This window comes from Megalops cyprinoides, chromosome 21 (genome assembly GCF_013368585.1).
Source record: "Megalops cyprinoides isolate fMegCyp1 chromosome 21, fMegCyp1.pri, whole genome shotgun sequence".
Lineage (NCBI taxonomy): Eukaryota > Metazoa > Chordata > Actinopteri > Elopiformes > Megalopidae > Megalops > Megalops cyprinoides.
In genome coordinates this window covers 19,486,484-19,499,012 of record NC_050603.1, presented here as the reverse complement: position 1 = coordinate 19,499,012, position 12,529 = coordinate 19,486,484, and the positions used below count along the sequence as shown (strand labels likewise).

The 12,529-nt window shown below is 42.9% G+C and overlaps 1 protein-coding gene across 2 annotated transcripts in view; it reads left to right on the top strand.

Annotated features, from left to right (window-relative positions):
- The window catches only part of necab1 (N-terminal EF-hand calcium binding protein 1), a 33,322-nt gene that overhangs the window by 2,767 nt on the left and 18,026 nt on the right, over positions 1-12,529 (top strand). For both annotated transcript variants that reach the window (XM_036515802.1, XM_036515801.1), the window contains exons 2-5: positions 1,072-1,096; positions 4,370-4,478; positions 9,123-9,148; positions 9,532-9,629. In XM_036515802.1, the coding sequence (XP_036371695.1) occupies positions 1,072-1,096; positions 4,370-4,478; positions 9,123-9,148; positions 9,532-9,629 (258 nt within the window). The remainder of the gene's footprint in view (positions 1-1,071; positions 1,097-4,369; positions 4,479-9,122; positions 9,149-9,531; positions 9,630-12,529) is intronic.

Below are 12,529 nucleotides of genomic sequence, written 5' to 3'. Positions count from 1 at the left end.
AGGTACAGCGGCCGAGCCACAATGGTGTCTGGGAGGTTTTCTCTGCTTTTTCTCAGAATGGGCACAGAAGACATTTAATGCAGCAGACACTGGGGGGGGGTTTGGGTTCTTTTAAAGGCTTATAATGTGATCAGAAGTGAGGTCCCCCCAAGGTCCCCCTTGTTCTTTCCATCCACGCTATAACCCCTCCCCAAATGACATAGGAAATCATGTCTGAGGCAGAGGTGTGAAGAGCTCTTGGTACTGGGGAATGGCAAACTGCATAGACAATTAATACTACAGCCATAGGCAAAAAAAAATCATTCCTCTCTCACCAAAAACACTGCACCAGTTAACCAAGTTAACCAGGCTTTGGTTGGACATAGGGAATGAAAGCTGAAGGGAATGTTGTTTGAAATATTGGACTGCCTTTACTTTGGGAAATGGTTTTCACAGGAGAGAGAGAGGGCAATTAAATATTTAGCATAACAGCAGGATCTCATACAGAAGATTCATAAGAATGATGTAATTCGGTGTGCATTTTCATATGAATTGTCAGTGCAGAGTTATTTCTACAATAACATTGCAACAGCATGCAATAGTTCTGTGAGGAGATACAGTAGTCAGACATATCTGCAATTACACCACACACAGGACAATCCCAGCGAGGCATCCTGACATTTAGTTAATGTGTTTAACTAAATTAATTTAGGTAATGTTTAACATATCTAATGTCTAAAAACAGTGAGTTTCTGTGTTTACATAAAGCAAGCTTAGCTGTTCCTCTCCATCCATGAGAGGACTGACTTTAGCATTGTCCACCCAAATGTGTTGTTTTTAATTATCGAGCGCCAATCCTGGCGCCGGTATAGTCTCCCTTTCAGGTCGGCGGCGTCACAGAGCTGGCGACAACGGAGGGCCGTGGTTTCAAAGCCAGCGCGGTCATCACTCTCCCTTTCATCTCCTGTTTTTTTCCGAATTAATAATTCATCTCCACAGCGCCTTTGAATATAATCACGGCAATGTGTGTTGTACTCTCTGAAGATGTGAAAATTCCATGACGGCCCCCTCTCTCCTCTTTTCTTGTTTCAGATCTTAAGGAGAGCAGATAAAAACGGTAAGGGTTTCCCCGACGCCGCCACCGGTCCGCCTGCGCTGGGTTGGACGCTTGTGTTGCGCTCTTTCCGGGGCCGAAGGATTGGCTGGGCAGATGTAACTTCTCAATGAAATACCATTTCCATTTTCAAACTAATGGCTGCTGTTTCCCCGTTGTCATGGAAACACCGGGATAGTTTTTAATCCCTGTTCTCTAATGACAAACAGTTGATATTTTAGCACTGTTAGATAGGTGTTGGGGAAAAAAAGTGAAACATATTTTCTGTCCTCAAAACACATTTCCGTTATAAAATTGTGAGTAATGGACAGATGCCCCTGGAAGACCGCACAAATGAGCATCGTGTCATATTTCGCTGGGTGTGTTTGTCAGCATTGAAACAAGTGTGTCCACTGTCTGTTTTAAAAATGGCACTTCAAACCAGTTACCTTTGTGGTGTGAGAATTGCCAATACAAAACACATTTAAGTGGTCCTGAAGGTAATTGTTCACATTTTACTGTATGAATGGCTGTACTTAATACTGAGGATCCACATTCATGGAATTTTGGCATAACTAGGTAAAGAAGAAACTTCTGAGTGGGCTTTCATACAACATAGCAATTCTGGATTCTGCCAATATTCTGGTCCTGTGACTAATGACATTGTGAGAACACAAATAAATGGAGCAACAATTATCAGCATTCATTATATGCATGGTTTCACATGTAGCCATTATTGCACCAAAATGTTGCAATTTTACACATTCAAGCACGTAGAATAGTAATGACTTTTCTTTTTAGTATTAGATTACATTAATAATTGGCAATATTTTTTTCCAAGTGAGAGCTGTGAGCTTATTTTATCCTGTCTGTAGATTTTTAAGCATTTGTAATCGTGAAACCCATTTTCGTTCCACATGTTTGTGTTCTGAAAATGTAGCTAGCATTAAATAAGCTCTTTTAAGTCTTGAATGTTTAGTTGCCAGTTTTATGTATACACTCTATCACACCAAAACTCATGGGACGTGGGTAGTTATGAATAAATCATGTCCTTATTCCAAGAAATTAATATGTTGGTCTGCCTTTGGCCCTGAAGACTGCTTCAATGCATTGTGGAAGACTGTCTACGATTGTCTGGTTGTACTCCACAGCTCCTTTAAAGCATTAGTAAGTTCCCCTACTGAAGAAAACCATCTTGGCCTTGCCCTAAATCGCCATTCCAGTTCATCCCAAAGATGTTCTGTTGGGTTAAGATCTGGGCTGTGTGTTGGTTCAAATGTTACAGGCCCCCCGATATGAGGGTGCACCCACAGTTGTCTCTTTATATCCTGATCTCTACATGGTATTTATTACGTTTTTTTTTTAAGATGTGACTTATTGTGCGCACCTGTGGATTGCAATTGCACCCCTCCTGGCACCAGGCCTACAATGTTATTGTCCTAAAACCACAAAACACAATAGTTTTCCTGCAGTCAGATGTGGTGTCCTATGACTTTTGGTTGGATACATATGTGTGTGTATATGTATGTATGTATATGAATGTGTTTTATACCCCATTTTGGTAATGTGTCTTGCAAAGACAATGTTGATTTTGGAGGAAAAGATGGTATTTGGTCATTAAATCTAGGTGTGGGTAAGTCATGATAATCAAATTCATTCCCTTCTGCTATAGTGAGTGGAGACCATTCAGGAGACTTTGCGTAGAAACTATAACTTTTATAATTTTAATATAATATGCATGTGACCTTAACTTGATTACATCCAACTTCTGGTGATCGAATTGGAACTATCAGGCAGCTTTGAGCAGTTATTCAGTAGCAGAAAGTGGAAAGTTACTGCAGATATCAGATCGCTTTGCACTGGCTTCTGACTGATGAAAGACACCAGCCGGTATAGTAGGTATACTTTGTCTGAATGTACATATGGAACACGCACGCACACACACACACACACACACACACACACACACACACACGATTATGTTCTCTCAGCCAACCATTTCCAGTAGATTAGTTGACATGTTGCTTAGAGGCTCCAATTATTCGAATTTGGAAACAGAATATTGTCCTCAGTAGCCTCTCAGTGTTTTGCATTTCTGCATATTGCGTCTCACTGCATGCGACACATGCATGGCAGTAGCCAGCTAACAGGAGGGAGGCAATGTTGTAGCTAAAACACAGCAGGGGTCTTTTTTGACTTGGCATTGGAAGGGTGAGTGAACATCAGACAGACCGGATTCTATTTTAAAGCATCCTCCAGCAAGCTGTGCCATAACACATTTCTTCACTGTTTCTCCACATGAGCACAAGTGTGAATTATTCCCCCTTAAAGAAGAGCATTGTCTGCATGTGTTAATTGGGGAGGCCGCGGGTTCCCGAATGTCACAGCTTGCGGCGGTTTCTTGGTTTTGTCCACGTGTGAATGTGGACCTGGCTGACCTCTACCTACTCAGAACCATCTTCATCTTGTATAGACTAGTGTCTTTCGTCTGTATATCCTGTGCTTCTTTTGCTGTCAGAAAATTCCTGGCCGATCATTTCATCTGATGTTTTAGAATTAGTCGTCAGGCGCATTTCACTTCAGTTATGTCAAAGCAGCGTGATTTTGGCATCAGTAGTACATGATGTAAGCGGGCTGCTTGCACACGCGTGTGTGATGTGCAGGCTAGCGCAGTGCACACGCAACACCGCACGCGCACGCCGCACACACACACCTGCTCAGAGAGGTGCGTGGTGAGCTCGCGTGAGCCCGACTTGGAGCCCGGTTGGTGACAGCTTTTTTTTGGTCATCGCCATCCTCGTACACGGTGCCTGCTTTCGCTGCAGCCGTGTTCTGAGCCTCACGCATGACTCACTCGGGCTCACTGATGTCATAGTTTGTCGAGGACCCCGAGGCTAGAACAGGACAACAGGGGGCTCTGCAGCGTTCCGGCTCCCTCACATGCATAAACATGAGCCAGCCTGGAGATTAGCGCCACGTAAAGGCTGCACCGCGCTGCATTGTGCTATCCCAGTATGAAATACAAAAGTGCTGCTCCCCTTTCTCTTTCAACCTCTGTCTCTCTCCCACCCGCCTTTTTCTCTGTCAGAATGTGAAAACCTTTTATATGCTAAAATAAAATGTGATCACAAAAAGAATGTAAAAACATTTGTGAGGGAGACAGTATGACTCAAGCGGTGATTGCAGTTTATTGTGACTATCAGGGCATGAAAGTACAGAGTGAAAATGGATGTGTCATTTACAGGGTGATGCGTCTCTCTGCTCTGTTACTACCTGAAGTCATGTGATTTGTTGCAGATGATGGAAAGCTGTCCTTTGACGAGTTCAAGGCCTACTTCTCGGACGGAGTCCTGACCGGAGATGAATTGAAGGAGCTCTTCCACACCATCGACACTCACAACACAGAGTAAGGCCGGCCGATTCAGCTGCTGTCTCTCTCTGTATCTCCACCTGTTTCCAGAAATATGTCCCTGAACATCTGAGCCCCACCTCAAGGATTTACATGTCATAGTAGTGATAAATCTATTGCAAGTAGACCTTTCATACATAATGTTTACATGTCACTTTTTGTGCCTCATGTTCAGGGATGGGGGAGATTAGCTTGATCAAGATTAAATTTTAATGGCCATCATTGTACATGTTCACTGTCTGTCTTTTCACACAATGTATTGTAGCAGTATTCCTTCGGTAAATAAGCCAGGCTGACTTATCTGATTTCAGTCTTATCTTATGGAGGCAGCTTGGACAGTTCACAGGATAGATTTTTATAGATGCTGTTTTCTCCTTCGCCCTTTGATCACTGTTGGTGGAGCTTGAGGTGGATTTTGCTTGTTTGTGCCTCGAGCTCGCGCTGCTTGTCTTGGTGACTGATGGCTTGTGCTCTGAGCCGGTGATCGCTTTGTCACCCTCCCCTAGAAATAGTGTTATGACAACAGGGCCTGCCACGAGTAGCGTCTCGAGAAGCAGGGAGCACATAGCAGGCGGGGGAGTGCTTGGCAGGAGCTCGCTTACATTTCATCGTCTTCATCGTCATCCTCCACGTCATTGAACTTAGTAGCAGCGGTGCCATCAGCATCATCATATGCAACACTGTCATCAATCTCAATATCAACCATCGACCTCACTATCAGCATCACCCCATGCATCAACATCAGCAATGTTATCATCATCATTACGTGCAGGAGGTGGGGATTTGTGCAGAGATATGGTTCCAAATAAGAGGAAGACCTACAGAAGCTCATAATTACATACTGAGTGGCCTTGCACAGCTAGAGAAAACCCACAGCACTGTGCAGCGGACTGTTAGGAAAGGGAATGGGAGGCGTTTGATCTTTCCCATAGCGTTAATACTAAGGGCTCTTTGGTTCGCAGTGAAGTCTTCACAAGGGAAGCCCATTGGATTGCAGTCAGCAGCAGAGCCAGCCTCTGTGATTTCCCAGTTTGACTGAGATGCAAATAGCTACTGTGTAGGAGCAGGGCGGCTCACAGCTCAGGCCCAACACTGAACACTGCTCGAAATAATTTGAGGTGGAGACATTTTCAACTATAGATCTTCGATTGTTCTTGGATCGTTAACAATAGCACAATTATCTTATCATCATTTCATAAAATTGTTAGTTAATAAAATCTCAGAATAGGAACCTTTTTTATCCCCATGACCTGCATATGCGGTAATGAAAAACAAAACCGGGCTGTGATTCTTTGACCGCTGTTGACTCTTTGAATCAGGAAATCCATTCCATCACCAGCTAAGTTTTTTATTGGAATTTCTGACCATTATTGCTCATGGGAAACTGAAAATGTTTGTCATACTGACCCAAGATATGAACCACAAGGACACATTGCTACAGAGCTCAAGAGAGATAGTCTTAAACCTTTCAAAGACTAGTTTTTCAATGTGCCTTGAAAGCTTTGTTTGTACATCAGTTGGATATGGATAAAATCAAACTTAAAAGGCATCTTGCTATCCCACGCTGCATACTAAACATGTATTTATTATCTGCTGCACAGTGTTAGGTGAATATCATACTTATTTCCCCCCAAGTCAGATGCTACCAAGTCACTCATGTCATCCTGGTTTCCATGGCAGCAGCTTCCCAAGCAGATACTCGGGGCCCTTTGTAGTTTGGTCTTGATATTCTCATGTTTTTCATGTGGCTATGAAATCTATTAATAGCAGCTCATCTTTTAATACCATAAGCACTGCAAGAGAGGCCTATATGTTGAAAGGGATTTTTTTTTTCAGAAATAGGAATGAAAGCGAGACATGGACTCTGGAAAGCAGAAAAATGATGCAAGATTTATGAATCGGCCCTGTAGAATTTCTTATTGCGTGTTTCTTCCAATCTGAAACTTCAACGCTCGATTTTTTGCAGGGAGGCACCATTACTCAAATGCTGATATTAAGAAACATTCATCAAAAAATGTTTCCCCAGTACATAATGGGGACGTACATTTAATGTCCCAGTTGAAACCGGACTGTGTCTGAGGGTTTAAAGTGAGGAGCGTGGAGCCGTGTTTCTCATAGTGCGCTCTACTGTGTTGAATTTGTCATCGCCGTTGGGAGAGCGAGGACTCTGGAGGCCCCGTGGCTGCATGCCAGGAAGCCCAGTGCCCACCTCCCAGCGCCGCTCTTCATTGTCTTTTTCACTGATGCCTCTATAACTCCGCCTCTCGCGGAACAGGTATCGCAATCGATGCCATTTTGTAACATGTCTGTTTCTGCGGGGGTTCCATTAACAAAGAAGGATCTGGAGCTGAGCCGTCTCGCAGACGTGGAATCGATCTCAGAGCTGTGGGAGAAAGGCTGCGAAGTATATTATGGATTTTTGACATGTTACTTACAGTTAGTCTGGACCAGTGGGGTCGTCAGGGCCGGCTATAGCCCTGAATATTTTAAGCCTAGCCCCGTATATTTTCGCCCTGAAACAGGAGGTGTTTATAGCAAAACAACAGACAGCCTGTGTAAGAGAGCGGAACTTGACTTGCAGCGTCCGAAGGTGTGATAATATTTATTTCTTATAAGGTAGATATAACCTCCCCAACCCACCAATGCTGATCTCCCTCAAAAAAAGACAAGCCCCAGGCAATCTTGACTTAGCCCCTGATCTTTTCAATAGCTAGAAACGCCCCTGGTCTGGATGTCTGCCGTCTGTTTTTGGACATGCGACGTTATGTGGATATCAGGTGGCAGGTCGGCATTGTAAAAGAGATGTGTAATTATATGGTGTGTCCTATTTCGTATGATTAAAATATTCTGAATTATTCTGTGGGGCAACCCAGTGTTAAGAACCATCAAGAAACATCTGATTCATTAAGATTTATTTTATCAGAAGATGCTATGTGGGAATAAAGCTTGTAAACATTAAACTGGAAATTCTGAGGATGCTTGCAGGTACAAACATGACATTCAATTTGCTTGAGACTTTCAATTTGCTGTATTTCAACAGATATAAACATAATATGAAATGATGGCACTATAGCATGGAAACAATATTATACAGGCAGAATCAAGTGTGTGAGTCAGCTCCACTGATGTGTTTTGTCTTGTATTTTTCCAACGCCCTTTGCAGTTGAAATCTGCATTGAAGGTTATGCCTTGATTGGACATGTGTAGTGACATTTGCAACAAAGCAAGCAACCATGTCCCTGCTGAGAAAAAAACACTAGTTGTTTAACCTCATTTCAAGTCTGTTTGGCCTTTAGCTATAGAAGCCAGTGCAATCTGCCTGTTCTGGCAGCGGAATCCATATGTCTGGGAACCGCGGTTACCACATCTAGCGGAGCGGAGGTGTGGTTGTGAATGTGCAAGACTGAAAATGGAGATATTTTCTCATAGGGTAATTTATTTATAAATCAACATGAATTATTATTTTTTTTTTATCTCGAAGGTAAGACAGTTTGTACAACTGTCAGAGGAATGCTTTCATTTAATATTGCATAACCCACGAAAAGCCGTACCTTTGGTGATTGATCATGACCACAAGTGGTAAAAGGACAAATCTCGTAATTATTATGATTAGCATAATGTGACTCTCAGCCTCTTACTGCAGCCGCTTGCTCTTGCAGGGCCAGTCACACTAAGTGACACTCAATCATTCCCCAGTGTAAAAAAAAGAAGAAATTAAGGGTTCACTAATAACATTGAGTGTTTGGAAAATATCAATAGGTCATAAGTTAGAGCTACTGGCGCCCTAGTAGTGAGGTAGCAGATGAGAATGCTGCTCTCAGACTACTGCCATACTGTGCAGATCTCCTGTCTTTGCAAATGTTGAATGTAGGATTAAAGGCAGCTTTAGTGTCTCCTTCTGAAGCAAACGTTTCAGCAGATGCAAGAAAGATGAAAGACACTTCCTCCCCGCCCCTCGATGCGTCTGTCATATAAGGCCCATTTGTGAGCAAATTTGGCTGCTTGGTGTTTGTAATGAAAGTCTGCGGTGATGACATTCTCAGAAAGCATACACACATGCACATACACGTGTGCTGGCAAATGGACACATACACAGGAACACGTGTGCTCAAACAGACATGCACATGTACATGTAAAAAGACAGACAAATAGACAGACTGACTGACAGACAGACAGAAAGACACACACACGCAGATGCGCTCTCTCAGTTTTTGAATGCGAATCTGCTTCTCTCTCCTGGGAAGAGCAATAGGAAGGATGAGGACTGTTGTCTCTGAGCTAACCCCATTCAAGCATCTGTGCTTGTAAACACTTGGCCTGTCAGTCAGGCTTAGTGCTGGGCTGGTGTGTCTCGCCCGGGTTCGAGCCCCTGCTCCATGCGGATGGCCTCTCCACAGCCTGTTCCATCAGAGCTTGTGCTCTGATGCCTCTGCTAACAGCCATGTGTTGTCAGATCCGCTTAATGTCAAATATTTAGCCGGTCAAATGCGTTTTCTCCAAACTTTGTTTAGTATTCTGTTCTCATGCTCTAACCTCTGAAAATGGAGTTGCATAATTTGAAATTTGCTACATCAATGATGGAGGTCAACAGTGTTTGCATTTTTGACAGTTTTTATTTTTTTTATTTTTATCCTGTTTCAGTAATGTGGACACTGAAGAATTGTGTGGTAAGTTGAAATGATTTGCTTGCCTCCACATTAGTAATTACGTTTGACATCATTAACAAATGCACAAAAACGACTGTCCTAAGGTACACATTCTGAAAATGGGATGACAGTATTATGTAGGAACTATGTAGGAACTGATTTCACCAGCACTTGCACAGTAACTATAAGTAGAAGTTTCCGATTTAGGTTTTACTCACTGGTATTCCATCAATAGTCATTTATGTTAAAAACTAACAGGTAGCTCATTTCACTCACATTGCAAGAGCTGTGAACATTATTTGGCTTAAGCTGTGGTACTTGGTCCATTATCTCTAATGTTTGTTTTCATTTATCTTTTCACCTAAATGTTTTTCCTAACAAAAACTTTTTGCTTCTTTTTAAAGAATACTTCTCTCAACACCTTGGAGAATATGAAAATGTCCTTGCAGCCTTGGAAGACTTGAACATCTCAATACTGAAGGCTATGGACAAAACCAAAAAGGTATCTCATTCTGTTCAAGCAGCTGTCATTGGTTATGATAAAATATATCAAAGGTATTCACACAATTGTGTACAGTGTATGGAGTAGTATACTGTAGCACACTTTAGGTGTGCTGTGACAGTATTCAGAAGCTGTGTTTTGGGGGCGTTATTTTTTGGGGGGTGGGGGTGGGAATTCCTATATATGTCTTTACAATGTTTACAGCTGTGTATTAGTGAATAGCAAGTAGGAAATTATATTGCATGTGGTCTCTGCAGCGGTCAAGGTGAAAAAGAAAAATGGCTTCAGATCAAAGGCGCGGTCCATGCTGCGACTGCTCTCAGCTTTGAATGCATAATCGTGCCTGCCGCACTAAATGCAAAAACTTGCTGGTTTCGTTCCGCAGAATATCCTCCAGTCTGACAGCAGTGGCGGTGTAGATTAGCGGGGTTAAACGTCCCTCAGAAGTGTGCTGTCGGAGGAGGCGGGGGGAGGGGCTGGGCCTGGGGGAAGGCGAGTGCGAGCGGGTGGGCCGGCATCGACAGCGCGGATCAGAGAAACGCAGCACATTAAAAGGCGAGCTCTCCTGTGGTCAGTGGCTCCGCTTCCAGGACTGAACAGGGAACATCTTTTGAGGGAGAGATATGAGATATTGGTATTCTCAGCCTACTCATGGAGTGCAGTGGCAGTTTTTTTCCCCTCCCTTTCCTAATCTTCCTTCTGCCGTTCCCTGGGCCCTAGTGTAAGAACAAGATGTGCAATTTGCAGAGAGTCATATTAAAAGGCACCTCTCGCAGATGGTGGAAGGGGATGGGTGAGTGTGGGGAGTGCTACAGACAGCAGGGAGCCGTCTGTGCCCCCACAACGAATCAGACTCTGTTATATCATCAGGTGGGGTCTGTCTAATATCACGCGGTGCTTGTCCACTGACCTTTCAGCCCAATTCTGTAGCCCTGTGCTCTCTCCTTGAGGAAAACAGTGAGGTGAGCACTCAAAGCGTTGCCCTACATACAAATCCACACACTTGATTTTGACTGTCAGAGAAACTTCTTCAATTAACCTGCACAGCTGGACGCAAGGAACTCTCACTGTGCATTGCATTTCTCAGCGAAAAAGTCATTGGCAGTCAATGGACTTGACATTTTATTTTACTTCATTAGCAGTATTTCAGAGCTTATGTGCCAATGTGTGAATTTAAGATAATCAGTATATTAAGGCACTGGCATTTTTCAATATTGCTAAGGCATTGTCAGTCAAGTACCATTGTCATTGTGTGGGATCGAAACGAGTCTCATTCTTTTGTCGGGCAAATGCAACCAGTGAGGTGCGTGTTGCATCCTTTTCTGCCTTAGTTCAAGCATTTTGCACACCAACTCGCAGTCACAAGTCACAAATACAGTTTTAATCTTGCTAGTTGTTGCAAGTGTTGCTTCACAGTTTTCTCAAAATTTTGGTTCGTAAGCACTAATTTGTGGTTAAAGGCGTAAAGGTGTAAACGTGCTGGAAGGAAAAGTCACAAACTACATAGCTTCAAACCCATGCACTGACTATGATGTTGGTAAATGCAGAGGTGATGGAACAGGAGATGTAGATGCTTTTATGGGTGCTTTTATCTGTGTGTCTGAAACGTTGGCAGGGTAGGAAATGGGATGAATGGGACATTGGGGTACTCTGCCATTTTCAGCAGTAATAAGGTTCGTTAGCTTTGAGCCACCCACTGCAGGGCTCCTGAGGTGAGTCATTTGAGAAGAGATTGCCGGCTTTATGGGACAGAGCAGCGGCAGCCTCGTCCACACAGCATGTTTGTGGATGTGCCCATTGCTTTCCTCACTGCTGTCAGAGATCAAAAACAGTATGATTAATGCTGGGTCATTCACTGATCGCCTAGGAGAACATTACTAAGAAATGATTGAAAACTGTGATGTGCCACGTTTTATACAAAATGTGTTTTTAAAAAAACTCCATTCATCATTACAGTATATATTGAATGTTGGGTTAGTTTTAATAGTGATGACGACTATTGCCTGACGACTTGCGTTTTAGGGGATTCTGATTCTCTCTTGATGACACCATGTATAGTGCTGTGGAAATATACTAGAAGGTTATTAGACTTTAACCGCAGTCCGACAGCATAAATTATTACATCTACAGAAGGAACTGTTCTAGTAAGATCTTAAAATATGAATAATAAGATAGCAAGTTGTGATAAAAAGGTGCCTTAAAGCCTTGGGATATGCCGGCATGAGATATTGATCACGTTCATTTAGAATAATGTTTTAGCAAAGTTTCTATTACTGCCAAAATGATATTGGTGAATGTAACATTGTGCAAAATCTTACACATTTGTCAAAAAATGGGGAAGCTGAAGGGTTGTTAAAAAAACCCCTGCTACTGACACACACACTGGCAATACAACCCCAATATGGATGTAACACTGTCTTGGTGTTGTCACAACACTGAATTTTAAACTTGACAGCGGCATCAGCTCACAGAAACACTGGCATACATTTCTGCCTTGACAATGAAAGGAATTAAGAAAAAAATCCATCATATTCTGTGGAGGTTACCTTTGGAATCGATGCAAACGCTGGCAGTTTGATTCTGAAGATAATTAGGGAGCGCTGACATGCCTTGCCTTTCCTCATGGCCGTTTTACGTGAGCTTTGAGGGAATTGGCATTGCTGCAATACTCTGACACGGGGAATGTAATATGCCTTGCAGAAGTGTGCGTGAACATTAATGACATTAGTGATGAGCGTGCACAGTTTACAGCTAAAATTGTGAATAGGCACGGATGATACATATGGACTCTGTATGAGTGGTCAAACCTGATGTTTACACCTCCTGACTCCTGTGGCCACAACCTACCAGGGTTTATAAGTACCTCGGTATCTTCTTATTTATGAGCAGAGATAAGGTTT